Source organism: Ictidomys tridecemlineatus, chromosome 11 (genome assembly GCF_052094955.1).
Source record: "Ictidomys tridecemlineatus isolate mIctTri1 chromosome 11, mIctTri1.hap1, whole genome shotgun sequence".
Classification (NCBI taxonomy): Eukaryota; Metazoa; Chordata; class Mammalia; order Rodentia; family Sciuridae; genus Ictidomys; species Ictidomys tridecemlineatus.
In genome coordinates this window covers 293653-320619 of record NC_135487.1, presented here as the reverse complement: position 1 = coordinate 320619, position 26967 = coordinate 293653, and the positions used below count along the sequence as shown (strand labels likewise).

The following is a 26967-nucleotide window of genomic DNA, read 5'->3' as shown; positions in this document are numbered from 1 at the left end:
GTGGTAGCAGGCCCAGGACTATGGTGATTTAGGGCTGAGCCAAAACCTCACAGGCCCCTCTGGGCTTCCCCACAGTTGTATAGCTCATCTTCCTGCTCAGGGTTTATGTGTAGGTTAGCCATTGCCTGCTTATGGTGACCCCATACACTGTCCTCTGCCCCAAAGCAGCCCCTGCCCCCAGCTGGAAACTCAAGAGTCTCCAGCACTGTCCCTATAGGGCCCTGAAGTGAAACCCATTAACTGGTGTACACACTTCCTGGCCATATGTATCATGGGTGGCCTTAGTGCTGGCCTTCAGCTGCCCTGCCCTGCCCAAACCTATGGCCTCCAAGGTGCCTTTGTGTCCCTGGACACTCTAGAAGGGGCAGTAAGGGGACTCTCTCAAGAGTTGCCTGTGAGGGGCCACCTGCCATGCCCACGACCTGTGGATCATGAGAGGCACCAGTTCAGGCCCACAGATGCTCAATAAGGTTCTTGGGTTCTGTGTCACATAGGCTCTCAGAAAACACACACACACACACACACACACACACACACACGTAGGGTCCAGAAACCACTGGCTCAACCCTGGCTGCCTGGGATTCACTAAGGTAGACAAAAGTGGGTACAGTGGAGGCATGGCTTTGCCAGCAGTGGGTGCCCACAGTTGGGGGACTGGGCAGTAGGCAATGGGCCTGCAGAACTACTGGGCCCTCTGTCCTCTTGAGTTCCAGCAGTCTGCCCCTATCCAAACTGGATCCTGGGCCACAAAAGCAAGTGCCAGAGTGCTGTAGAAGTCCAGGTGATCTGTATCCAAGCACTGGAGTCTGGCCCCAGCTCCTCTCAGATGCACCATGATCCTGCACACTGGAGCGCTCACACTGCCCTGACCCGGGCTGGAGTGTTGTGGCAGGAGCAAAGCATTCTATGGAGACAGCAGGCTCAGCATACAAATGGTTTACTGTATTTGGAATCTGGGTCATTAGTGGGGAAGAGAAGCAAGGTGAGCCTGGGCAGGTGATTCTGAGAAGAGGCCCTGACCAGTGGGGGCTACAGAAGCAGCCAGGTCCTCCCTATCCTTGGTGAATTCTCCAGAGCTCCAGGATAGCAGAAGGTGACAGGAGGTAGCCCATGACCCTCTGGGGTCAGACAGTGTTGCAAAGTATCTGAGGTGAACTCACCCAGAGCAACACTGTTCCTCCTCAAGGAGCTCCAGGGCCCCATACAGGCGAGGCCCCCTGTGAGTGCTGGCCTTGGAGCCTGGCCAAGGCCAGAGTGGATAGCCCTTGTCCCCACCGTCCTGAGCACCAGGTTCTGGGTCTATGCCTCCAGAAAAGTGCTTTCTTCATCCCAGGGGCTGCTGGCTGGGCCCACCTGGGGTCCTGGGCAGGGAGACAGAGTCAGTGTGCCCAGTAGGCACTGCCTTCCAAGCTCAAGGGTCTTGGCAAAGACCATTGGGCCACACCATCAGCCTCCCAGTGCCCTCCAGTCCTTTCCTTCAAGAGGCCTTTGGAGACAGGCCTATGCCAGCTGCTCCTCCCCTTGCCCCACCTATTTTCTATCCATAGGCAAGACCTCAGTGGCCTCCGGCACTTCCTCCAACTGTGCAAGCTTGGCCTTTCACACCAGCTGGAGCCCAGGCCCCTGCCTCCCCTGGGTCTGATGTTCTCAACTCGCCCTCAGACGCCCTCCCCACCTCTTTACCAAATGTTGGCAAAGGACCACACAAAGGGGGTTCTGGCCGAGAGTCAGAGGAGGCTGCGGAGAGAACTAGGGGGTAAAAGGCAAGGCTGGACACTTCCTCCCACCGGCTCCGGCTTGGCTCCGTACGAGGGGCTATCGGTCGACTTCTCGGAACCCCTCCGGGCCGGCGGCTCACCCGCCACGGCCCACTGAGACCCGGGGTGCTGGGCGCGGGGCTCGGCTGCGCTCACCCACCGGCGTGCAGGCCTTTGCGGACAGCGCCCTCTCGTGGCCCGAGCGAAAGGCAGCTGTCACCGTCACCAGGTAGGCGGTGCCGGGCGCCAGGCCCTGCAGCGTGGTGCTGTTTCGGCCAGCGGGCACGTCCACGCGTTGCACAGCGCCGCCACTCAGTGGCCCAAGCTGCACCTGGTAGCTGAGCGCGGCAACTGGGCCCAGTGCTGGGGCCCAGCTCACGCGGAGGCTGTGCGGCCTGGCATGCGAGATGACGATGCGCTCTGGACCGGCCTCGTCTGCGGGGGGGGGGGGGGGGGGGGGTGGTGAGGGGTGGGGGTCAAGCGGAGGGGCGTTCCAATACCCCACGAACCCCTCCCCCCGGCGTATTCCCACCCGCGCCTCACCTGGCAGCGTGCGCACTCGCAAGTGCTGAGGCTTCAGGAGGTGCACGTTGGACTCGGGCAGCAACACCACATCATATTCTGAGTCAGGGTCGAGGCCGGCCCAGGTCCAGTCGGTGGCGTTCCCAGGCAGCTGCTGGCGTCTTGTGGCCCCCGGGCCGGCACTGGGCACCAGTTCCAGCACGTAGTAGCCGGAGTCGGAGGTCAGTAGGGGCGGCCAGGCCAGGCGGAAGCTGTTGGACGTCACCTCGGAGGCGTAGAGCTGCTGTGGCTGCATTGCATCTGTGGAAGGTATGAGAGGTCAGGGGAGAAGACACCTCGAAGGCGCCAGCTGGTGGAGCTCTGAAGGATCCAGAGAATAACCTGTAGGTCCCTGGAGTGGTGTGCAGGTGAATGAGGCTGGGGAGCACATTCAGATTCTGACCTTCCTCTCCTGATGCCTGGGTGTGGGGTCTGCCAATCTTCCCGCTCAGACTCTGCCCCCAGCCCCAGGAGCCACCACCCCACTCCCTGATTCTGAAGGCAGCCTTTTCTCCTTTCCTCTCCAGGCTCAGCTGCCAAGGGCCACTAGGGGTCAGATGTCCCTGGGGAAGACTTTGGGGGAGGACCCTCTACCCCTTCCGGGTCCACAGACCCACACCTTCCTGCTCAGGGTAGGTGAGTAACCCAAAGGCAGAGATTTGGTAAAAATCCTGGGGTGGTGGCACTTTTCTGTGGCTACAGCAAGCCTAACCAGCCATCAGGCTTCTCATCTCCAGCCCTTCCCCCTTTGAGGCTGGGCTGAGGGGGTGATCCAGAAAAAGGGCCCTGGATGCTGCCCCGCCCTGCGGCAGACTTCCTGGTCTGGCTTCATCCCCAGCTGTTCCCACCACACACTTGCTGTACAAACCAACACAGATCCTTCCGTGGCTGTCCTCACCTAGAACAGGTAGGGCTTGAGCTCTGGGAGGCAGACCCGGCCTTCCAGGTTCCTCCCTCTTGGATGGGGTAGGCCTGGACATGCACCATGCACATGCTGCCACTGGCTTCCTCAGCCCAAGGACCTCCTTCCCGATTCTTTCCACTTATCCCCCACATCCTACAGAGGTGACCACTAAGATTTGCTCCCGTCTCTCCACAGCCCAGGGGTCTGAGCATATGAGGGCACCGAGTTGGTTTGTGTTCCTGAAGGTGCATGGAGAAACTCAGAGTTATCTGCCCACCTGGGGGCATCAAGCACTTGAGTTCAGAAGGTTCTTCTCCCACCTACCAAGAATGGAGCCCCGCAGCTCTCGGGCAATGATGTGTAGATCATCCACATCAACGAAGTGCAGATGCTTCTGAGCAGGGGCTGAGGCAGCTGCAGACAGCTCTAGCAGGTTGCCACGGCCCGTGCTGACAATGAAGACTGTGACGCCCTGGTCCTTGAGCTCCTGCATTGGGGGGCCCACAGGGTCGCTGGAGGCACCATCTGTCACCCACACCAGTACCTTGGGCACCCCTGGCCGGGCACCCATTGCCTCAGCAAACAGTTGCTCCCGGGCATAGGCCAGTGCCAGGCCAGTGTTGGTGTCACCCATTCGCTGGGCTGCAGCACGGATGGCGTCCTGGACAGCCTGGCTTGAGTTGTGTTGGTTGAAGGGGAACTCGGTGTGTGGCCTGCTACCCACATGCACCAGGCTGGCACGCAGGGCCCCAGGGCCCAGGGGCAGCAGTGCCACCAGCTGCCCCACAAACTCCCGAACCCGGGAGAACTCGTAGTGTGATACGCTGGCGGAGCTGTCCAACAGGAGCAACAGGTCCCCCTGGGGGGCCGATGCCAAGGGACCTGGGGAAAGACAAGGGTCAACCCCAAATGGTGGCCCCAGGTCATCCTACACCCAGAGCAGAGACCCCTGAGGCCCGGGTTTTCCTTGAGCCTGTGCTCACCCTTGCCCTGAGGTCCAAAGGGTAGTACCTCAGGGGAGAGGGTCTCTGGACCAAGCAGGAGGCTCACACTCTCAGTGCATTCCAGCTCTCTACACAGGCCATGTGACCTAGTGCACCCTGGGCTGGCGCAGGTCCCCTGTGCAGAGGAGTGCTAACCCTCCAAGACCCTACATTCCCTTCTCAGCAGACATCCAATGTAGGTGGAGCCAAAAGCCGGGGCGTAGGCCTCCCTGAAGGTCTGAGTCTGGGGTCCACTCCCTCAGGCTTGGTTTTCAGAGAGGCCACATGGAGGCTGGAATTCAGCCACACAGCTCAAGCTCCAGGTAAGGCATTCTTCGGGCATGCACAAGGCAGCAGGGGAGGGTTGGGAGCACAGCAGGGATGGGGAAGCAGAGCTCTGAACACAGCCCCCCCCAGCCCAGATGGCCAGGCTGGAATCGTGACCCCACTTACAGATGACATCACCCCTATCCTGGCCCCCATCCTTAGCTCCATCTGGACCCAGAAAACAGGATACACCCCCCAGCAGCCTGAGGGCCCGCCCAGCTCCTGGCGGGCCTCCCCTTCCTCCCGGCACCCTGCGGGGTGGGTGTGCACGTGGGCCCCTCCACCACTAAGCCACGGGTGGGGGCAGTGGGGCGGGAGGGGGGAGGAGAGTTCAAGGAGTCCTAGGCCTGGGGTTTCCCCAATGCGGTAGGGCGATTCCAACCTCCCACCACCTCTACCGAGGGCCCTTCGGAAGGTAGGGAAACTGAGGCGGGACGGCCTCTCCCACAGACTTCTCCCCTCCAGGTCCAGCCCGTGGACCTGCCGGCGGGGCATGGCAGACGCCGGCCTCGCCGCTCAGTCGTGCCGCCTGGAGCACCTGGGCGCGCCCCCCACAGGTGGCTGGGGTGCTGGGCTGGCTCCCAGCTCAGCTCCCGAAACCGCCAGCCCACCCGCCTCGCAGCCAAGCGTGGGCAGCGGGAACGAGGGGCCGTCAGGAGTCAGAGCCCTGGCCCCGCCGCACTCACCGCGCTCCGCGCCGCTCCGCGCCAGCGCCAGCCGCAGGCTCAGGGCCAGGCTGAGCGCCGTCCAGGGGAGCATCGCGCGCGGTGGGATGGGGCGCTCGGCCGCAGCTTGTTGCTGGCTTGCTCCGGGACAGCCGGGCGCGGGCCTGAGAGGGCCCGCCCCCGGGAGGCCACACCCACGGCCACGCCCACGCCGCGGGCGCACGCACTCACCCAGGCGCGCACCCCAGAAACGACCTGCGCGGACTTGGCAGTGGAGCCCTCACGAGCCACCTGGACAAGAGGCGACACGCAGCACTAACCCAGGCACCACCGAGGCACGCACTTGTGGGCATGCACACACAGGCTCTCCCCTCTCCCGGCTGTGAGGCTGTGGGGTCGCCCGCACTCCAAACCCTTTGCCTGTGATTCCCAAGTGTTAGGGGCCCCTGAAGCCAAACCCCAGGTCCTGGCTGCACCTTGGCTACAAGGCTGAGGGATAGGTGTCCCTAAGGACTAGTCAACAGGAACTGGAAGGGCCTTAGAGTGGGGACAGGAGCCTGAAGACAAGACACAGGAACAGGAGACAGTTGGTTCAGGCCTTGTCCTGCGCCATGCCCATAATGGCCCTACTGCTGGCCTCCTACACTCTACCCAAGGAAGGGCCCGAAGCCACAGATATAAGACCCTAGCAGGACTCGAGGGGCCCACTAGACAGAGCTGAGCCCTGTAATTTTTTTTTAATATTTTGTAGATAAAATGCCTTCATTTTATTTATCTATTTGTTTGTTTGTTTATTTATTTATATGTGGTACTGAGGATTGAACCCAGTGCCTCACACATGCTAGGCAAGCGCACTACCACTGAGCCCCAGCCCCAGCCCCTGGGTTCTGTAATCTTGACTAGGCCCAGAAAGGGGATGCAGTGTTCCCTGGGAAGACTGGGCCTCCTCCCCTGTGCAGGAGCCCCGCTGCAGCCCTCCTGAGATCCCTTCCTGTGGGGTAACCATGGAGTTGAGTTTGGGGACACACATGTGGCAGGGGTATGTCTGCCAGGATGTCCCTCCCTTCTCACCCTCTGCAGGAGGATGCTGGTGGGGAAGACGGATGGGACTTAAAATGGTTTTCCTTCCTCCCTTTCTGGCAGGTGAGACTCAGCGGCGGCGGGACTGGGAGGATGGCCTGAGCTGGGCTTTGCCTAAAAAAGGAAGCGCACAGCTGAGCCCCAGGAGCTGGCGGCAGGAACAAGTGAGAACTGTGTCCCTGCCGCCATCCCCCACCCCCTTGCCGGGAATCTTGGCAGTGGGTGTTGGCTCTGCTCCACAGACCTCAGGCCTCAGCACGGACCAGAAGCTGCTTGGTGCTTCCGCCTGGGCCCCGTGGGGGGAGCAGTGGATTTGGGCTCACCCAGTCGAGTAAGCCGCCCAGGGGGTCTCACATGGCCCCCAGCCCCTAGCACACAGGGCTGCCCTGGAGATGGGCACTGAGCAGAGACCAAACAAGGTGGCAGCACCGCCGACTGCTGTGAGGCACGCCCAGGTAGACAGTTCATCCTCAAGCTTGCCTGCCAGGGAGCTGGGCCACAGTGGATCCGCCCTGTGGGGAGGCAGCTGCTAACAGCAGCCCAGGCCCACAGTCACACCTCAGCCTGCCTGGCTGAGCTGACGGGAAGTTTCCGTCCCTTCTGGAAAATTGAGCGGGTCTTCTTGCTGTGACTCAGGCCTCAAGGAAGCAGCGCTCTCCTCCAGCCTGACATCAGAAGGAGAGGGACACTGGAGGCCCAGCCTCCACTGAGTCCTGTCTGCCCAGCCTCTACCCAGTCACTGCTGCTGCCCCACCCCCTGGGGACCCTCCCCATCAGCCCTACTCCCCTACTCAATCCAAGCACAAGCCTTATTCCTGTGCCCTGCCCTGCCCCCCAGTGCGCTCCCTACCTCCAGAGGAAAGCTGTGGACAGATGGGATCCCAGAGGGTGAGGGAGTTAGCCTGAGTTGTGGTGGTCAGAGCCAGGCCTGGGCTTTAGGCCGACACCAGAGGAAGCACAAATAGAATGATCCAGAAGCCTCTTCTCTGAAGGGAGCAGGGCCCAGTTGGTAAAGAGGGCAGAGACATAGACAAAGGCAAGGACTGGCCAGGCCAAACAGCAGGGCCCATCCTCCAGCCCTCCGCCTGAGCAGGTGCAGTCTCTGCCTGGGCCTGGCATCCCGGGGACCCAGAGGAGGATGCAGCAGGTGAGGCTGAGAGCACCTTGCCCCACAACTTGGCCCAGGCACAGGGAGTTGCTGTGTCTCACTTCCCAGAGCTGGCCCAGCTGCTTATCTGCACGCAGATGGGGGGTTTCCCTGAACTGAGGGATACTGCTCCCAGTAGGGCATTGCCCCTGCCCCCACTGAGGTCCCGGAGAAAGCTCCCTCCTCCACACAATCCAGGCTTCTGCAGAGAAGAAGGGCCTTTTGTCCCCAGCTCACTGTAGTCATGTTCAACCCCAGAGAAAAGGGCATCTCCTGGGGCCTCTGACCCCACCCCTGACCCCAGCTGAGGGCAGAGTGGCCTGGGCCCCCACCCCATTGCTGAGCTGCTGTTTGTCAGTTGTTTGTATCTACATGCAAACCCACCACGCTCACATCCACGGAGGGGGGGGACACAAAAACAGGAAGTGGCAGGAGCAGCTGCATGGGCCCTGGCCAGGGGAGTGGGGTGAGGCTGGGTCCGGTGACCCTGCCTCATCCAGGCAAGCAGCGGGGTAGGGGAAGGGGCAGCCAAGAGCAGCAGGGCCCTACAGCTCCTTCCCACTGCCCCCCCTTCCTCTAGACTTGATGTGTCCTCCTAGGGTTAGGATCATGCCAGGCAGGGCCCAAGACCAGTCCTGGGAGCTGGAGGTGCCTGTCTCACCCCCAGAGCCCCGAGCTGACACCTCTCCCAGTCCCTGCCGTGAAGGTAGCAGGGAAGAGGCATGGGAGGGTGAGTGCCAGGCAGTGTCCATCAAACCAGCTTCTGCCCGGGGACCCCAGCTACCAGGCAGAGCCCTCCTCCCAGTACCACCAGACTCGGTGTGAACAGGCGATGCTGGGCCAGCAGGGACAGGACAGCTTGTTTTCCCTGTAGAGGATGGGGCCCTGTGGCAGCAGAGGGTCAGCAGGGACCTGAGGCAGAGCTGCACAAAGGTCTTCCTTCAAGGCAGAGGGGGACAGTTAGTGCCAGGGCCTGGGTGGGGGTGGGCATGCCTGCCAGTCCGGGGACCTGGGCTGGCGGACAGCAAGGGCAGGGCCAGTGTAGGGCCTTCAGGCAGCAGGGAGGTGATGGGACTCCAAGTGCGTGGAGAAGACAGTGCCAAGGAAGGGCAGAGGGCTGATCCCAGGCCCCGAGGGAGATACTGGGTAAGCCGCCATCAGAAGTCGGGCAGGGACTCGGTGAGAGTCTGGATTCGGGTGTCCAGAATGTGCCACCAAACAATAACGTGCCTTTCTGAGGTGGGCCACCCCAGCTTTGGTCCTCTTGGCTGGCCTGCTCTTCTGTAGGTGATTGCCAGGTCCTGCTCCATCCTCAGGTAGGGCCCAGGCAGGTTCACGGAGCACCCAGGGGCTCAGATGGAGGAGGACGCAGGAAGGGGCAGGCCTGGATCAACACCTTGAGGGCAGCCTCCCTAGTGTCAGGGCCCAGGAGCAGGGGCCTCACTCTGCCTCCTCCTTCCTAGCCCACCCTCTCCGGCTCAGGCACTGCCAGCATGGTGCCCAGCCCACGTGCCTCGGTGGGGCATGCCTCTCAGGAGCTCAGGGGCTGGAGGAACAGTTGGCTAAGCATGGGCCCTCCTTGCCCCTGAAGCAGGGTGTGCCTGCAAATATTTTGTGAATAAAATAAACAAACTTATGGGGTTGGGGTTGTCGCTCCGTGGTAGAGCGCTTGCCTAGCATGTGTGAGGCTCTAGGTTCGATTCTCAGCACCACTTATAAATAAGGGTCCATCAATAATGGAAGAAAAAAAATACAAGCTTAGGCAAGGTGGGGACCTTGCAGAGCCCTCCTCTTACCTGGGAGGTGGGGACAACATCCCTCATCCAAGAAGAAAGAGGACAGTAGGTAGGACAGGACACACCCACACATGCACACTCCAGCTTTCTCTCAGGAAGCAGGGCCTTTAGCCATAGGGGAAAGAGTTGTGTCCCCACAAACGTAGGTCTCCTCTGGCCCACCCACTGGAGCTAGTGAAGGGGTGAAGCTCGGACCTGGGAAAAGTGAGGCTGCTCCAGACCTCCAGGTAGGGGAAAGGACTCCAGAGCAGCCAGCAGAGGAGATGGAGGCAGGGCCAGGGCCGGGGACTAGGACCCCGAAGGAGGAGGTTTCTGTCACAAGCTCATGCTGGGAAGAAGTTGGGGGACAAAATCTGTGGGACTCAGGGAAGAGCTAGGAAGAGGCCAGTGGATACCTCAGGCCTGAGAGGGGAGTCTGTGGCTAGAGAGCCAGGTCCCTGCCCCTCAGGAGAATGACAAGGAAGACTCCTAGGGCCCTGCAGAGGGCCCGAGAGGGCAGAGCTGCCTTGAGCTCCAGGCAGGCAGCTGTAGCCCCTCAGGCTCTGCTGGCCTGGCAGCTGGCTCAGCTTTGCTCTCCAGGGCTAAGGCCTGGGTGGAATCCTGGGCCTGCCTCCTGCATGCCCGGCAAGCATCCTACCACTGAGCTACATCCCAGGACCAGCTGGAGGCTGTCAGGGGTTTCAGAGGGAGCCTGGGAAGCTGGGAAACACCTTCTGGAGAACTCCCTGCCCGGGTCAATGGTCAGTGACTAGCTACCAGCTTAGCAGGAGGGGGCCGCTGAACTAGCCACTTACCTCCCCGCCCCCACCAGGCCCAGCTGTTGTTTTGATAATGTCCGGCCAGGCGGATCCTTAGCCCAGGGTATCCCAAGAGACTCCTTATTGTCAGCCCCTGGTGGCAGCAGCCAGAGCCTGCCCAGCCTGGGCAGGAGGGGAAGGAAGGCGCCCTGAGCCTCAGGAAAGCTCTTGTACGCAGGCTGGCAACTGGCCAGCTCTGTCTGCTCAGGAAAGACATCAAAGCCAGACACAGATGAAGGTTGGAAAACCCCAAGACACCCACTGGACCCAGCCCAGCCGTACACTGGTCTCTGCTCAAGGCCACTGTGGATCCAACACTGGTCACAGGCTGAGCCCTGCTGGCAGTATGGCGTGCTGGATCCTTTAAAAGGATTTTCAGCTACCATAAGACTCTGTTAAATCACAGTGAGCAGTCATTTTTAATACACTGTTGGACTTACAAGGAAAGAAATATCTCAAATACCCCCCCCCACAATTAGACATTATAAATCAGCAGACAGGTGCAGTGGCACACACTTGTTTCCCAGCCATTTGGGAGGCCCAGTTGGGAGGACCACAAGTTCAAGTCAGTCTGGGCAACTAGCAAGACTCTTGGAGAGAGAGAGAGAGAGAGGGGGGGGGGGGGGAGAAAGAGGAAGGGAGGGAGGGAGGAGAAAAAAGCTGGAGGGGCTGGGGTTGTGGGTCAGTGGAAGAGCATTTGCCTAGCACGTGTAAGGCACTGGGTTCAATTCTCAGCACCACATAAATAAATGAAAAGCCCATCAACAACTAATAAAAATATTTTTTTTTAAAAAAGGGCTGGAGATACAGCTTAGTGGTAGAGCGCCCCTGGATTCAATCTCCAGTACCACAAAAACACTAAATAAACCAACAAACAACTAGAATAATGAAAAGAAGCCCATGATGCAGGGAAACTGATGGGAAAGCAGACAATTCCCTGGATACAGGGATAGAGAGTCAGGCACTCTCAGGGGAAAAAAAACCGTGGGTACTGTGCATGGGAGATCACTAAGCCAGGACCCTCAGCAGAGCCTAGGATGGTCATTTCCCATCTCTGAAGGAAACTGTCCCTAAGTTAGGACTTCAGGTCGTTACAGATATGGGCTGACATCATAAATTACCAGGGGCTGGGAGTATATATAGCTCAGGGGTAGAGCATGTGCCTACCATGTACAGGACCTGCACCCCTCCAAAAAAAAAAAAAAATCCACCAAACTTTCAAAAAAAAAAATACTAGGCTATTATTGAGCTCAGCAGAAACAATAAATAATAGATTTGGACACTCTTCCCCCCAAACACTAGCACTAGGAAATTGGCATTACTAAGTATAGTATATATGTATGAATGTTTAAGGAATCTAAGCTGGAATCCAGAATCCACAAACAAAGAAACCATCAAAATTATTTAGGCTGGGGTTATTGCTCAGTGATAGAGTGCTTGCCTAGCAGGCAAAACTCCCTGAGTTCAATCCCCAGCACCACCAAAAACAAAATAAAAACTGATTTTTAACTGAGGTGGTGGTGCATGGCTGTAATCCCAGCAAGTCAGGAAGCTGAGACAGGAGGATCTCAAGTTCAAAGGCAGCCTCAGCAATTAGGAAGAACTTAAGCAACTCAGTGAGACCCTGTCTCAGAATAAAAAAAATTTAAAAAGTTCTGGGGATGTAGCTCAGTGGTGAAGCATCCTTGAGTTCAATCCCCAGTAACAACAATAACAAACCAAAAAAGATAAAATTGAAAAAGGACAAAATATAACTTTAAATCTGATAATAACCTAAAAGTAAATAGGTTAGGGGCTGGGGATGTGGCTCTAGTGCTAATGCGCTCTCCTGGCATGCGTGTGGCGCTGGGTTCCAAGCTCAGCACCTCTCTCTCTCTCTCTCTCTCTCTCTCTCTTCTCTTCTTCTTCTTTTTTTTTTTTTTTTGAAGTAAATAGGTGAGTTGATCAGCTGATTAGAAAGGATGAATTTCAACGAACTAGAAGAAGGAGATGAAGAAATTGTTCAGACTGCAGACCAGGCACATGCAGATGGAAACATGCTGGTGAAGCCGCAGAGCGCCCAAGACGTCCGAATTATCCTCAAGAACGCACTTCTTTCTCTCTTTCTCTCTTTCTCTGCGGCCTGTTTCAACGAGAACTTCCGAACACAGACTGAGCCTGCTGGCCGCCCACTGAGGTTCGGCGGGAGTGGGTGTCTCCAGGCCGGCCTCACCCGCTCAGGCACAGGTGGGCGCCAGGGCCGGGCCTCCGGAGGCAGCAGCGCTCGGAGGCTGCCTCCGGGGGTCTCCTTCTGCGTGCTTCCCAGCCTCTCGGCAGCGGGGGTCGGGGTTCCGGAGGGTGGGGAAGGGGCCGCCAGGGTCTGGCGGAGTCCGGTGTCATCCCCGCGCCCCGCCCCGCCCCGCCCCGCCCCACCCGGAGCTTTAGGGGGCCTCCCGGGAGTCCGGGAACCGGCGTCACGCCCCGGCACAGAACTGCTCCTCGTGGGACCCCGGGTTCCCCTCTGGGGACGGCAGCAGCAGGCGGAGATGTCGGATCAGGCGGGCGCGGGCGGCCGAGGCCAGCACGAGCAGCGGCGGCAGCGAGAGGAAGCCCAACACGATGAGCGCAGCGGCGCCGCGATCCGAGAGCAGCGCGCGGCACCTGGGGCCGGGCGCCGGGTGGACCTGCGGACCACCCCGCGGAGGGTCAGGAGGGGCGGGGCCGGGCGGCGGGGCGGGGCCGGCGGGAGCGGGGCGGGGACTGGGCGGGGCCAGGCGAAGGGTGTGGCCTGGGGCGGGGCCCGGGCGGGGCCAGGTGAGAGTTGGGGTGGACCGAGCTGCTGTGGGCCAGGTGGTGCTGAGGACCGAAAGGGAAATTCGAGACCTAGGTGGAACCTTGATACACTCAAAGAATCGCCCCCACTTTCGTTTTCCTGTCCCCATCTGCCCCCTCCCCCCATGGCCCTTCCCTGTGTTGGCAGCAGACCTTGAACCCCTGCCCGGTTGTCACCAGCCAGCACCACTTCTCCCTCCCCCATCATAGGCTACAGAAAGGGACAACAGGGTCCATCTCTGTTCACCCTCCATTCCCAGACCACGTCATAGCCCACTGCACAGGTGGAGAAGCCCAGCCCAGGCCAGGAGGGGTCTGGGAAGGACGGGGGGGGGGGGCCAAGGGTGAGACGGGGCTGAGGACTAGTGAAATTGGACAATGATTCCATCTTCTCTTCCTGGAACCCGCCTCCCCTCCCCACCTCTACCCGGCTATTCAGGCTCTGATATCCCTGGGACAAGCTGGGAGGCCTCAGGTGGGGAGAGAACTGTCCCCTGGGAACAAATAGAAGCCTTCTCTGACTGCGGCCAGTGAGGGACTTGGCAAAAAAGGGGCTCTCAGGGAGGAGCCAAGAGTTCCAGGTCCTTGAGCCTCTGCAGGACCCCCACTTCCCAGGGACCCCTCCCACAGAGGGCCCAGGCTCACCCTGGAGTGGCACAGGAATCCCAGGTAGACAGTGCCAGCTGCGGGCAGCAGTAACAGCAGAAAAACGGTTCCAGGCAGCAGCAGGTGGAGCAGGAGCACGGCCAGGGCCCTCCCAGGCAGCAGCAGGGTCTTGAGACCTCGGATGGCCAGACCAGACCACCCTGGGCTTCTCAGGGCTGAGGTGTGACGGTCAGGAGGCCTTTGAGGCAGCATGGGTGCTGTGTCCAAGGTACCCCCTCCCTCATCCTCTTCTGTCTCCCTCTCCTCATCACTCATGCTCCCCTGGCAGCAAACCTGGGGGGCTCACAGTTGTGGTAAGGTAGCAAGACCAAGCTCCCCAGGATCAGACTAGAGACCCTTTAACCCTCCCCAGGTTCCACCCCCAACCAGAGTTCACCCACCAGATGGTGGACACTGGCCCAGGTAGGTCCAGCCCTGATGACCAGTCTCCGGGGCCACACCCCTGTCTGTTTCACCTACTGCCAGGCTAAACCACTCTCTGCCAGGTGCCTGCAGCCAGCTCCTGTGTGCTTTGGTCAGGCCTTGCCCAGCTGTCCCTGCAGCTCAGCCTGGCAATGGGGCCCTCCTCCCTCCTGTCCGCCCCTCCCACCCCCACTTCCAGCTCCCCTGCACAATGACTTCATTTCATAGATCCTGTCACAGCTGCCACCTAGAGGCCAGACACCCACCCCACTTTCCTGCCCTAGCTCTGCTGGTCCCTCATCTCAAAACCCAGACCCTAAGCTTTAGTGATGTGGAAAATCACAGTGCCTACTTTGTAGGGCAGGTCATGAGGGGTGCCTGGAAAGTGCTCAATGTGAGACCTGGCACACAGTAGGTGCTCAGTAAATACCAGCTAAGATATCGAGCATCCTATATGTGTGAGTCCAATCCATCCTGAAAGTGGGTCTAACACAGATTTTCAGATGATGGGAATACATGTTCTCTTATTGCAAGGGGGAAGAAGAGTGTCTCTAGTCCCGCTGAAAGCCTTACTGGATTGCCCCTGATATTAGTAAAGTACCTTAACACTCACCAGTCTTACACAATGTGCAGCTCTAGCACACACTGACCTGACACCTTTTCCCATGGGGGGCTTTTCATTCCTAAGTTTCCTTCTAACACTTTTCAGCCCTCTCCAGCTAGCCAGCTTCCTTCAACTCAAAGGGGTAGGGGTATGACATCAACAACAGAGAGCATGTGACATGCTCCCATTAGGACAGCTGAGCCTCCCCTGCCCCAACACACAAGGAACTCAATTGTTCCGTAGGCACACCACACGCACCACGATGTGATAGTGGCTGTTTGTATATTCCAGTAGTGACTTTGGGGTAAAAATGTTGCAAAACAACTCTTGCTGGGCAAACCCTCTGCCAGTGAGCTACATCCCCAGCTGGCAGAGCATCTCTCTAATAAGTTCTTCTTCCTTCAACCAACACTGAATTGCTGCTGTGTGATGAAGGCCATTTTTCTGTTGCTATAACAAAATACCACAGACTGGTAATTTGTAAAGAAAAGGTATTTATTTGGCTCATAGATCTAGAGGCTGGGAAGTTCAGGAGCATGGTGCTGGCATCTGGCCAGGGCCTTATGTTACTTCATTCATGGCAATGACAGAGCAAGCCTGATAGGTCAGGTCGGTCTCTCTCTCTCTCTCTCTCTCTCTCTCCCCCTCCTCCTCTTCTTCTTCTTCTTCCTTTCTTCTTCCTCCTCCTCCTCCCCCTCCCCTCCTCCTCCTCCTCTCCTCCTCCTCCCCTCCTCCTCCCCCCTCCTCCTCCCCCACTCCTCCTCTTTTTCCTCTTCTTCCTCCTCTTTCCCTTCTTTCCCTTCTTCCCCTTCTTCCTCCTCCCCCCCTCCTCCTCCTCCCCTCCTCCTCCCCCCTCCTCCTCCCCTCCTCCCCTCCTCCTCCTCCCCTCCTCCCCTCCTCCTCCTCCCCTCCTCCCCTCCTCCTCTCCTCCTCCCCCCCCTCCCCTCCTCCTCCTCCCTCCTCCCTCCTCCCCTCCTCCTCCTCCCCTCCTCCTCCTCCTCCCCTCCTCCTCCCCTCCTCCTCCCCTCCTCCTCCCCTCCTCCTCCTCCTCCTCCCCTCCTCCTCCTCCCCTCCTCCCCTCCTCCTCCTCTCCTCCTCCTCCCCTCCTCCTCCTCCTCTCCTCCTCCTCCTCCTCTTTTACCTCTTCTTCCTCTTCTTTCCCATCTTCCCCTTCTTCCTCCTCTCCTCCTCCTCCTCCTCCTCCTCCTTCTCCAGTGCTGGGAATACAAATCCAGGGCCTCACACATGCCAGGAAAATGCTTTACCACTGATCCACTTCCCCAGCCCACTCTCTCACAAAGCCATTAATTCGATCATGGAGGCCCTTCCCTCATGACCTCAACTGATCCTAATTAGCTCCCAAAGGCCCCACCTGCAAATGCCACAACATATAATTGGGAATTAAGTGTCCAACACATGCACTTTTTTTAAAAAAATTTTAATATTTATTTTTTAGTTCTCAGAGGACACAACATCTTTGTTGGTATGTGGTGCTCAGGATCGAACCCGGGCCGCACGCATGCTAGGCGAGCGCGCTACCACTTGAGCCACATCCCCAGCCCCAACACATGCACTTTTGAAGGACACATTCAAACCACAGTTTGGTGCCAAGAACCGCTCTTGGCTCTGGGCTTCAAAGCCTGCCTCCCAGAGGTGAGCCTGAGCTGGCATCCTGGCAGCCTTGCCTGGACCCAGAGGCAAGGCAAACCCAATCCACCTAGGCCTGGGCAGAGCTGGGGAAGGCAGGCTGTCGAGAGAGCCACATGAGGCCCACTGTCTCACCTGCCTCCTTCCAGGAGGCTGGCACAGGCAGTTCTACATCCTCCCTTACTATGATGAGGTGTGGGTCTTTCCACGGATCCCCAGGGACAACTGCACCATGCAGGTGACTCCTTAGCACAAGTGCCCTTATCCCTCTCAATTTTGGGTCCTCCTGTGGGATGAAGGCCATGGGGCGGATGCTGAGACCAAAGCTCCTCTTGCTTTGGGTGTTCACGTCAGTCCAGAGCTCACTGCTTCTTTGCTGGCCAGCCTGCTGGGGTATGCCCTCATGGATTGCCCATCCTAAAGAGGAAGGCAAGTCATTAAATGAAATTAATATCCAGGCATGGTGGCACACACCTGTAATCCCCACTGCTTGGGAGGGTGAGGCAGGAGGATCACAAGTTCAAAGCTGGCCTCAGCAATTTTGCAAGGCCCTGAGCAACTTAGTGAGATCCTGTCTCAAAGTAAAATAGAATAAGGGCTGTGGATGAGGCTCAGTGGTTAAGTGCCCCTGGATTCAATCCCCTGGTACCATAGAATAAAATGAAATAAATAGACCTTAGACCTTTGTGTTGTGATAAGTGCCAAAAAGAGAATAGGACAGGGTTGAAGACAGAGACTGCTTCAGCTCCATGGTCAGGCTCCAGGTGTTATGGGGGTGGAGGGGACAGCTGAGTGGACTGATGAGGTCCCCAGGGGAGGATCCAGGTAGGTTAGGGGTAGGAAGGGGCCCCTTAGTTTTTGCCTTGGGGCACCTGGAAGGGCTGCCCGCTAGGGAGGGGCCAGGGTACAACCCTCCAAACACCTCATCCTTTGCAGCCTGGGGGTAATGGGGGTGGGTGTAATGGGCAGCTCCAGAGTTGGGCTGTCTCCTGTTGGCCAGCACAAGTCTCTGTGGGGGAGAAATGCAGAAGCTGCCACTAGAGTTAGTCTTCCTGGACACAGGTCCAGCTTCCCCTGCCTAGCTCTGGGCAAGTGACCTGCCTAACCCCCCCCCCCAGCACCCAGAGTCAAGATACCCACCTGAAGACTGTGCTCTGGCAGGATCACTTTCCACCCAAGACAAGGTGTTTAGCAGCTCCTGTGCCAGAAATACTCCCCACCCACTTCCATCCTCTCTTGTCCAGGTGTCTGCCTTCCATGACTTTCATTGACCCCACTCAACCTGCTCTCCAGGGGTTTGCCTCCCTATCACCCCAGGCCACTCTCTGTCCAGGTGTCAGTGGTGAACAAGAACCGCACCTTGAACTCTTCCCCAGCTCTGACCCAACTCAGGAGAGGTGGCACCATCCTCAGGTCCTTTTAGCCAGTAGGAACAGGAGCAGGGGTAGGGTCAGAGCAGAGGTGACTGGGGGCAAGTCCAGGCACATCAGAGGCCATGCTCCTTGTGCAGGTGGTGGGGGGAGGAACGTCACCCAGGAGCATGTTCCTGTTTGCGCTTCCCAGACTGCCCTGGTCTTGGTTCCTGGCAGGCAGTCTGCAGGGGGTAAGGGTGCTGGGCAGGGGCTGCAGCCAGGCAGGCAGGTTTCTCCTTAGATTACTGGGTAAACGTGCCAGTGGCTCCAGCCTGGCCCAGGAAGAAGTAGGAGCTTCCTCTTCTCCCCTGGCCTCTCAGGTGAAACTCCCACAACAGCCTGCAGAAGGAGTCTTGTGAGGATAGTCACTAGGCTGATACTGGGCTAGGAGCAGCATGGAGGTGACCCCCCAGGCAGAGGACAGAGCCCCTGGGGAAATTCTCCTGGGGGGTAACTCAAAGTCAGAAGGCTGGCTTTCCATGGCGAAGGTGTGTGCCTGCGTGCCTCCACCTTGGCATGGGACACCTGGGCCCACAAGGCAGAGCCTCCAAGGTGAATACTCTCCCCAGGTGGATTCCAGCAGGCCTGAGCCTATGGAGCAGGACAGGGCGGAGGCTGCAGAGCAGGAATTGCGGTGGATAGAACTAAGCTCGGAGGCCCGAGAAGCCAGGACAAAGGGGCCCAGTGCCCCCCAGAGCCAGGGGAACCTGCTCCAGGCTGTGTGGCATGGTCCTGCCGCCTTGGTGATGAAGCTCCTGAGGCAAGGGGCCAGCGTGGAAGAGAAGTAAGCTCTGGGACTGACGGGGATTCCTTCTTGGGGAGGGGCAGGATAGGGTCTGGTCAGCAGACTGCCGGCGTGCTGGACACCTTTACTTCATTGCAGGGACCGCTTTGGAAGGACCCCTCTCCACCTGGCTGTGCTGCGTGGCCACGCGCCCCTGGTGCGCCTCTTGCTGCAGCGCGGGGCCCCAGTGGACGCAGCGGACTGCGCGGGGCACACGCCGCTGCATGATGCCGCCTGGCAAGGGCACTCGCGGGTGGCCGAGCTGCTGCTGCGGCGAGGGGCCCCGGTGGCTGCACGCTCCGGGGAAGGCCTCACGCCGCTGCACTGGGCCGCAGCACTGGGCCACACGTTGCTGACAGCGCGCCTACTGGCCGCTCCGGGTTTGGGCCCCGAGGCAACTGACGCTTTCGGCTGGACCGCAGTGCACTGGGCGGCCGCCGGCGGGAGGCTGCCGGTACTCGAGCTGCTGGCGGCAGGCGGGGGCGCCGACCTGGATGGTGCCCTGTTGGTGGCGGCTGTGGCCGGGCGCCAAGCGGCGCTGCGCCTCCTCATGGCATGCGGGGCGCAGGTGGACGCCCCTGACGGCTCCTCCGGGGTCACCGCGCTCGGCTTGGCGGCCGGCCTGGGCCGCCAACAGGTGAGTCCTGCTTTCCCAGGCAATAGCAGGGGGGGGGGCTGCGAGGCAGGAAGCTCTCCCCTCACCGCGGGGTGGGGCCAGGCGGACACGGAGGCTGGGCAGGTGGAGGAGGCGCGAGAGCGCAGGAGAGAGGCACCAGGGTGGAATCACTGAGAGCCGTCCTGGCTGTGCCTCTCCTCCTATAATCTTGCCATCTCGTGGAGGCCCTGGAGACTCTGGCTTGCATTGCTACTTCGTTCTGGTGGCCGACAGCAACAAACATTTATCTAGTACCTGGTCTGCAGTTGAGACCAGCTAGCTCCTAGGCACCAGAGGAGGACAGGAGGCACTGCAGAGTCTGGATATGATCTCAGCCATTTGGGGAAAGTGGAAGTCTCCAAGCAGAAGGGCTGCAGGCTGCCTTAGGTTCTGGCTTACTGACCAAACAGAAGGTCAGAACAGGTTAGGGCCAGGCAAATGTCTCCAGGTCCCAGCCTCTCACCCACTTGTGTCAAGGCCTACTCATGCCTTCCCCTCTCCTCCTTTCTAGGACATTGAGCTGCTACTGGGCCATGGGGCAGACCCAAGCATCAGGGACAGGCATGGCCGCATTGCACTTCACAGGGCTGCTGCTGGTGGGCATCTGTCTGCTGTCCAGCTGTTGGTGGCCTGGGGAACTGAGGTAGATGCTCAGGACTCACTGGGCCTCACACCCCTGCACTATGCAGCTCTGGGAGGCCACATGGAGGTTGCCAGTCATCTCCTGGACAGGGGTGCACAGGTCAATGCTGCTGGCTGGCTCCACAAGACCCCCCTGCACCTTGCTGCAGAATATGGCCACAGTCCTACTATGGAACTCTTGCTGAGCCGAGGGGCTAGTCCCATTCTGAGGACACAGTGGGGTGAAGTGGCCCAGATGTCTAATGGGGGGCTTCCCCAGGTGCTGCCTGCCTTTCAAGGGGAGCAGCAGATGCATTCAGGGCATACAGCCCTGCAGGTCCCAAGCCACTCTCTGTGAGACTGAGCTTCCACACACAGCGGCACAGCAAGTTCCTCAGCCCAGAGGTGCCCAGCTGCTCTCTTCTGGACTGAGATCACCCGCCTAGGTGGAGAGAGGGATCAGATGAGAGGTTCTTGGGGGTGGGGGGAGAGAGCCACGTAAGACTTGGTCACTGGCCTGTGGCCAGACCTCAAGGTTCCCATCTCTCAGTTTCAGCTTTCTCCCCACTCTTGGGTGAAGACTGAGTCACAGCAACAGGTCTGACCAAACCTGATGGTCTCCCCTTGTCTGTCCACCATGGAGGCATCCCCTCACCTGTTCCCGTGCATGGGGGTATTCCATTTTCTTAGATTTTATATTTTCCTGATTGACCAAACTCATGGCAGAATTGTTCTCATCACCCCTTTCACACCTGCCCTGTACCACCTCCTCAGGAATTCCCACAGGCCAGGCCAGTTTTCCTGCTCACTGCCCAGGGCCAGGTACAGGCAAGCAGGGTCAGCCCATCTGTGCCAGGGCCCACTGGAGTTATCCAGACTAGCCAGTTCTAAGCTGTGTGCCAGGCTCTGCCCCTCCAGGGGGCACTCAGCGAGGGCCTGTCCTTCCTTCACTGGCCCTGGCTCTTGAGCAGAGCCTGGTGCTCCCCGTGTGCCTTGCTTGCCCCCAGGGCATGGTGCACTTCCACCTCTGGAAAATCTAATACAACAAAGTCTTCTTTCAACATCATTTGCTTCTCCATGTCTTAATTCTGTCATTTCTGTGAATTTGAACTCCCATGGGTATAGCACAGATGGGGACAGTTGTAAGTACAGCTGGACATGGTATAACATCCCGTAGTGCCAGCACTTGGGAGGCTGAGGCAGGAGGACTGCTTGAGTTTGGGTGTTTCAGGTCAGCCTGGGAAAGAGAGTGAGCCCCTCTCTCAAAATAACAAAAAGTAGTTTTTATTTATTTATTTAGGTACTAGGGATTGAACCCAGGGGCACTCAACCAGTGAACCACATCCCCAGGCCTATTTTGTAGTTTATTTTATTTTTTTCCAAGCCAAACTGTATCCAGCTTTATTAAAGATACATTTCATAAACAATCATGGTGTTTCAGGCAGGTCATAGGCAGACAGACTACCAAAATCAGAAAGCCACTATAAAACCCAATGAAGTCTTCATCTGATGCTCTGAATAGGAGAAGTTTAGAGTGAGGGTTGACCTTTCACATTTAGCATGTTTAACAACTTTTCACAAGTCGGCCCTGACTTTCAGGAAATGAAAGGAGAATGGCCAAAATTATTAATCTGAAGATCCACCATCTAGAAAAGGAACTGCTGCTCTTCTGAGGGACACTGTTCTCAACGACGTCACTGGAAAGTCCAGATTGCCCCCCACACTGGTGAAACCCATTGCTGGGAATCAGGTCCCAACAGGTCTGAGTTCAGGGGAGTTAAGTCCATGCTGATGCCAGAGAGCGGGAGGAGGACATAGAGATGAGTTTGAGTTTTTCCATAGCACAAGGCATTTGTGCCCAGGTGGCTGTGTGTGCCAACATCAGGGAATCCCTTCCTCTTGGGAACCAAGAGGAAGTCTCTCAAAACTAGAAGGGAAAGGTGTGTTTCCCCACAGCAATCCAGCTTTGGAGACATTCTACTAGTGACGTATGCTCCTTCCCCCAAAAAACAGCAATGAAGTGTTCTGTGTGCTAACAACATGGCTTAAAAAAAAAGTAAAACAAAATTCTGCATCTTTATAAAACTTGATAAAAAATAGTATTTCAAACCGTGCAGCCACCAGAAGTCCCAGTTATCAGAAAGGCACACACTGCCCTGCGTCTCCAGCCCCTCAGCTGTCTGTGCCCGGCCTCTTTGGGCATCTCCATCTTCTGCAGGGTATCCCCAGCCTCGCCAGGGTCAGCTGTTCCCTTTTTCCCTGTGGGGGCTTCTCTCCCTTCTTTGCAGGGGCCTTTTTAGGCTTGGGCTCTGGCTTTGGAGGAGCAGGTCAGCGGACAGCCTTGCGGATCTTCTCTGTGGTTGTCCTTCACCTGGGTTTTGTCTCCTTCACATCCCCTTCAGCCTTTCTCTTGGGCATGGTGGCGACGGCGGCGGGATGCAGGCGCTGGACCGGGGCACGCAGCGGCTGGCTTTGGTCAGTCCGGGGTCGTTCTCGCCTCTTCTTCTTCACACTGCTCTTATGTTTATTTTAGAGACAGGTTCTCACTGAGTTGCTTAGTGCATTGCTTTTGCTGAGGCTGGCTTTGAACTTGTGATCCTCCTGCCTCAGCCTCCTGAGCTGCTGGGATTACAGGAGTGTACCACCATGCCTGGCCAGCCCTTCCTTTTTATTTTGAGACAGGGTCTTGTCAAATTGTCCAAGTTGGGGCTGTGTTTGTGGCTTAGAGGTAGAGCGCTTGCCTAGCATGTATGAGGCACTGGGTTCAATTCTCAGCACTCATATAAATATATAAAACAAAGGTCCACCTATAACTAAAAAAATATTTTTAAAAAGTTGTCCAGGCTGGGCTGAGGTTGTGGCTCAGTGGTAGAGTTCTTGCCTAACACGCATGAGGCACTGGGTTCAATCCTCAGCATCACGTTTAAAAAATAAATAAATAAAATAAAGGTATTGCGTCTATCTGCAACTAAACCTTTTTTTTTTTTTTTTTAATGGTCAAGGCATGGGCTGGGGATGTGGCTCAAGCGGTAGCGCGCTCGCCTGGCATGCATGTAGCCCGGGTTCGATCCTCAGCACCACATACAAAGATGTTGTGTTCCACTGATAACTAAAAAATAAATATTAAAAAATTCTTTCTGTCTCTCTCTCTATCTCTCTGTCTCTCTCTTTAAAAAAATAATTTTAAATTGTCAAGGCAGGGGACTGAGATTATAGCTCAGCGGTAGAGTGCTTGCCTAGCACGTGCAGAGTCCTTGGTTTGATCCTCAGCACTACATAAAAATAAATAAACAAAATAGTTTTATTTTGTTTATTTATTTTTAAATATATAAATAAACAAGTTTGTTCATCTACAACTAAAAGATATATATAAATTGTCCAGGCTGGCCTTAAAGTTGCAATCTTCCTACCTCAGCTTCCTGAGTGGCTGGGATTACAGACATGTATAATCCACACTTAGTTTTGTTTTGTTTTTTAATAACAGCTTTGTAGAACAGACTTCATTTTCCAAAAGCAAGGATTGTTGTGCCAAATTAGCAACTCTGTGTGCTAGGGGCCATGAAAGTTGTTGGTTTTTACTCCCAGGGTGATGGAAAGCCTTTAGGGAGATAAGTAGGAGTGTGTGCCCCATGCAAAATGACCCTACCAGGGGTAGGGAGAGGAAGACAGCAAGAGGTGACAGGGGCCAACAACTGGGCACAGTGGCGCAGAACTGTAATCCTAGTGACAAGTTTGAGGCCAACATGGACAACTTAGACCTGTTTTGAAAAATAAAAAGGGCTGGGGATGTGGCTCAGTGGTAGAGAATCCCAGTACCACACACACACACAAAGAAAGAAAGAAAGGAAGAAAGGAAGAAAGGAAGAAAGAAAGAAAAAAAGAAAGAAAGAAAGAAAGAAAGAAAGAAAGAAAGAAAGAAAAGATTCTGTGCACTGGACTCACCAACAACTTGGATATCAGGTGAGTGGGAAAGAGAAATAGCAGTGACTGCAGGTTAGGCTCAGGCAGAGGCAGTGTGAGGAATGAGAGGACTTTTCATCTCCAAGAAGACAGAGTAGTGGAAAGGGGTAAATGGCACCTCTGGAGCCCTTGGAGCAGGATGGCTTTAAGGCCACAGCATGAACCTGCATGCAGGGCTCTGTCTCAGGAACACAGTCAGGGCCCGGAGGCTTTCCACCTCCTCCCTGTCTCTGGCCCAAGCCATCATCACCCTTGCTGGAATGTGGCCATGGCCAGTCCCTGTCCAACTAGTCTCCCTGCTTCAGCCCTGCCTCCAAGCAATCCATTCTCAAAACAACACCCTTTCTTAACAAATTGGACAACAGTATTCCCCTGCTCAAGAGTCCTCCAATGACTTCCTTTTATCCAGAGTAATCCAAATGTGGCCCATCATATGCTTTACAGGTGGCCCCAAGAACTTCCCCCATCTCACATGCCCTTTTTGCAATGCAATCTTTTTTTTCTTTTTTGTACTGGAGATGGAACCCAAGGCCCTCAGCTCCCCGCTCTTAAAAATATTTTATTTAGAGACAGGTTCTTGCTGAGTTGCTTAGAGCCTCAGTAAATTGCTGAGGCTGGCTTTGAAAATGTGATCCTCCTGCCTCAACCTCCCCAGCCACTGGGATTACATGCATGTGCTGCCATGCCTGGCTGCTAGGCACTCTTGAGTGACTCCCATCTGGGGTAATGTCTGTAACACCGGCTGGATGTTTGCAGCCATTTGGACCACTAAGTTTCAAGGTAACTTTCTATTAGTGCAGAATGGGGAATGTGAAAGCCGTTAGGAAGCTTTCCAGGCCCTACCCAATCATTGCCTGGCCTCCAGCCTACTGCTGGACCATTCAATAAGGCTGACCTGGGGACACGCACCTGCACTGCTCCAGCCACACTGGCACTCTGGCTTCTCCTCTCCTGACTCTGGTCCTTTGTGCTCATTGGGGCTTTCTGCTCTCAGAGGCTTGCTGGGTGTCATCAGTTTCTTCCTTCTTCACTCAAACACACCTCCTTGGGGTAGATTCCTTTAAACAATTCCTCCTCCTCCTCCTCCTCCTCTTCTTCTTCTTCATTTTTTTTTAAAGAGAGAGTGAGAGAGGAGAGAGGAGGGAGAGAGAGAGAGAGAGAGAGAGAGAGAGAGAGAGAGAGAGAGAGAGAGAGAGAATTTTTAATATTTATTTTTCAGTTCTCGGCGGACACAACATCTTTGTTGGTATGTGGTGCTCAGGATCGAACCCGGGCCGCACGCATGCCAGGCGAGCGCACTACCGCTTGAGCCACATCCCCAGCCCTCTTCTTCATTTTTTAAAACATTTTTTTTAGTTGTAGACAGACACAATACTTTTATTTTATTTATGTATTTTTATGTGGTGCTGAGGATGGAACCCAGGGCCTCACGCGTGCTAGGTGATTGCTCTACCACTGAGCCACAACCATGGCCCTCTTTAATTTTTTTTTTTTTTTTTTTTGGTGCTGGGGATTGAACCCAGGGTCTTGTACATGCAAGGCAAGCACTCTACCAACTGAGCTCTATCCCAGTCCTGCTTTAACTCTTCTTAAAACTATATCCCCAAAGGATTTAGAAGGCCAAGTTAATATGGTACAGGTGATAGATTAGAAAATCACCAATGGATACTTAGATCAGTGAGTGCGAGATCAACGAGGGATGGGAAATCTGCCTTATCTCAAAGGTCACAGCCGCAGAGGGCGCTGCTCAGATTTCCACCAAGTCTGCCGCTGTGCTGCAAGCCCACAGTTGCATTTCAGCTAGGGGCACAATTTTCTCAGCTGGGATGCTGAGCACAGATGGGCACCAGGGACTGGCCATCTTCACCAGATACAGGGCTTCTCTATCTGGCTGTCTCTGCTTCAGCACCACTGGGTTAGCAATATGCTTCAACAGAGGCGCCCAGTCATGAGTCCTTCTGCAGGCATCAGGTGCACACCTCAAATGCTCACTTAACTCCACATCTGCTTACCAGAAGGCCTGGAACACACAAAGTATTTCTTCCCAAGTCACCTGCCAGTTACAAATGTGGACACAGTGGAGAAGCCTCCCAAACATGAGCTAAAAAGCAGGTATCACTAAGTGTGACAGAGAGGGTCTCAGTCTCCCAACATCAGGGAGTGATCAGGATGCAACAGGACTTCATGGCGTTCTGCCAAAAAAGTACAGACTGATTTGGATCACCAGGAAAAGACTCAGGTCAAGGGAGATGCTGCAGAACAGTCTGTTCTCTTCAGGAATCCCAGGGTCAGGAAAGACAAGACAGGCTGAAGAGATATTCCACATCCATACTAAAACAGACATGACAGGGCTAGGCTGGGGCACAGTGGCAGAGTGCTTGCCTCACACGTGTGAGGCACTGGGTTCAAGCCTCAGCACCACATAAAAATAAACAAATAAAATAAAAGTCATGCTCTCCATCTACAACTACAAGAGCGGTTTGTAAGCAGGATCAAACCTTGGGTTCGATCCTCAGCACCACATACAAAAAGTAAGCAAATAAATAAAGGCATGTTGTCCATCTACAACTACAAACAAAACAAACAATAAAAAAAAAAGAAACTAGTGGGGGCTGGGGATGTGGCTCAAGTGGTTGCACGCTCGCCTGGCATGCGTGTGGCCCTGGTTCCATCCTCAGCACCACATACAAAGATGTTGTGTCCACTAAAAAAATATATTAAAAAATTCTCTCTCTCTCTCTCTCACACTCTTTCTTAAAAAAGAAAGAAAGAAAGAAACTATATCCATGTAAAAAAATAACAAAATGGGCTGGTGATGTAGCTCAGTTGGTAGACTGCTTGCCTTGCATGCGCAAGGCCCTGGGTTCAATTCCCAGCAGCACCAAAAAAAAAAAAAAAAAAAAGCAACAAAGAAATCATACACTCCCAGCTCAGTATTTTGTTTTTGTTTTTGACTGGCGACTGGGCCAGGGGCACTTGTCCACTGATCTGCATCCCCAGCCCTTCTTATTTTATATTTCGAGACAGCAGCTTGCCAAGTTGCCCAGGATGGCCGGGGGCTTGCGATCCTCCCGCCTTGGCCTACGGAGTCGCCGGGATCACGGTGGCTTGTGTCTGTCGGGACTGTCGCGACCCTCGCGGACTGCGCCCGGCTTATGCAGCCTGTATTCCGTCACCATAAAAAATGAAGTGGTTTGCAGGAAAGCGAACAGAACTTGAGGCCATCAGGCTAAGCGAAATAAGCCAAACCCAGAAGGTCAAGGGTGGCAAGTCGAAGCGGGCTACCCCTTCAGCGCGCACCGTCCGCATCGCTGGCCGCGGCAGGCGTCGCCACGACAAGAGGTGGGCGGCTCCCGGGGCTGGGGGGATGGCCGCGCACCGCGGAACC

At 56.2% G+C, this 26967-nt stretch overlaps 2 protein-coding genes and 1 long non-coding RNA gene across 13 annotated transcripts; 1 reads left to right on the top strand and 2 right to left on the bottom strand.

Annotated features, from left to right (window-relative positions):
• Nucleotides 1-921: 921 nt before the first annotated feature.
• Vwa1 (von Willebrand factor A domain containing 1) lies at nt 922-5350 on the bottom strand. Of its 2 annotated transcripts, XM_005339253.5 has the most exons (4): nt 5219-5350; nt 3547-4104; nt 2301-2579; nt 922-2192 (listed from the first exon to the last, which is right to left on the bottom strand). In XM_005339253.5, exons 1-4 carry the CDS (start codon nt 5289-5291, stop codon nt 1855-1857), a joined length of 1248 nt encoding a protein of 415 aa, XP_005339310.1. In that variant the 5' UTR covers nt 5292-5350; the 3' UTR covers nt 922-1854. The 2 variants fall into 2 exon arrangements, with proteins under 2 accessions (XP_005339310.1, XP_077881118.1); XM_078024992.1 differs by having other exon boundaries at nt 922-2579.
• On the top strand, nt 2548-20685 carry Ankrd65 (ankyrin repeat domain 65). 7 transcript variants are annotated; one of them, XR_013427304.1, is made up of 6 exons: nt 2548-2686; nt 2846-4528; nt 4998-5532; nt 6341-6441; nt 6643-6732; nt 6914-9060. XR_013427304.1 is itself a non-coding variant. In XM_078024987.1 (6 exons), exons 3-6 carry the CDS (start codon nt 11979-11981, stop codon nt 19975-19977), a joined length of 1944 nt encoding a protein of 647 aa, XP_077881113.1. In that variant the 5' UTR covers nt 5396-5532; nt 6341-6441; nt 11953-11978; the 3' UTR covers nt 19978-20685. The 7 variants fall into 7 exon arrangements, 2 of the variants coding, with proteins under 2 accessions (XP_077881113.1, XP_077881112.1); XM_078024987.1 differs by lacking the exons at nt 2548-2686; nt 2846-4528; nt 6643-6732; nt 6914-9060 and adding exons at nt 11953-12701; nt 18129-18343; nt 18443-18980; nt 19510-20685 and having other exon boundaries at nt 5396-5532; XM_078024986.1 differs by lacking the exons at nt 2548-2686; nt 2846-4528; nt 6643-6732; nt 6914-9060 and adding exons at nt 11946-12701; nt 18129-18343; nt 18443-18980; nt 19510-20685 and having other exon boundaries at nt 5396-5532.
• Nucleotides 15923-26967, bottom strand: LOC120890585 (uncharacterized). 4 transcript variants are annotated; one of them, XR_013427309.1, is made up of 4 exons: nt 25592-26967; nt 24489-24679; nt 17288-22891; nt 15923-16564 (listed from the first exon to the last, which is right to left on the bottom strand). It is a non-coding gene; the product is annotated as an uncharacterized LOC120890585 (long non-coding RNA). The 4 variants fall into 4 exon arrangements; XR_013427311.1 differs by having other exon boundaries at nt 17288-22728; XR_013427310.1 differs by having other exon boundaries at nt 24489-24673.

Excerpts from the sequence above, each read along its gene's own strand:
- Vwa1 (XM_078024992.1), bottom strand. The coding sequence starts at position 5,291 with ATGCTCCCCTGGACGGCGCTCAGCCTGGCCCTGAGCCTGCGGCTGGCG. Across the intron at positions 4,105-5,218 it reads GCGGAGCGGCGCGGAGCGCG|GTCCCTTGGCATCGGCCCCC; the intron begins GTGAGTGCGGCG and ends GTCTTTCCCCAG. Across the intron at positions 2,580-3,546 it reads GCTGCGGGGCTCCATTCTTG|ATGCAATGCAGCCACAGCAG; the intron begins GTAGGTGGGAGA and ends TACCTTCCACAG.
- Ankrd65 (XM_078024987.1), top strand. The coding sequence starts at position 11,979 with ATGAATTTCAACGAACTAGAAGAAGGAGATGAAGAAATTGTTCAGACT. Across the intron at positions 18,344-18,442 it reads GGGGCCAGCGTGGAAGAGAA|GGACCGCTTTGGAAGGACCC; the intron begins GTAAGCTCTGGG and ends ACTTCATTGCAG. Across the intron at positions 18,981-19,509 it reads CCGGCCTGGGCCGCCAACAG|GACATTGAGCTGCTACTGGG; the intron begins GTGAGTCCTGCT and ends CCTCCTTTCTAG.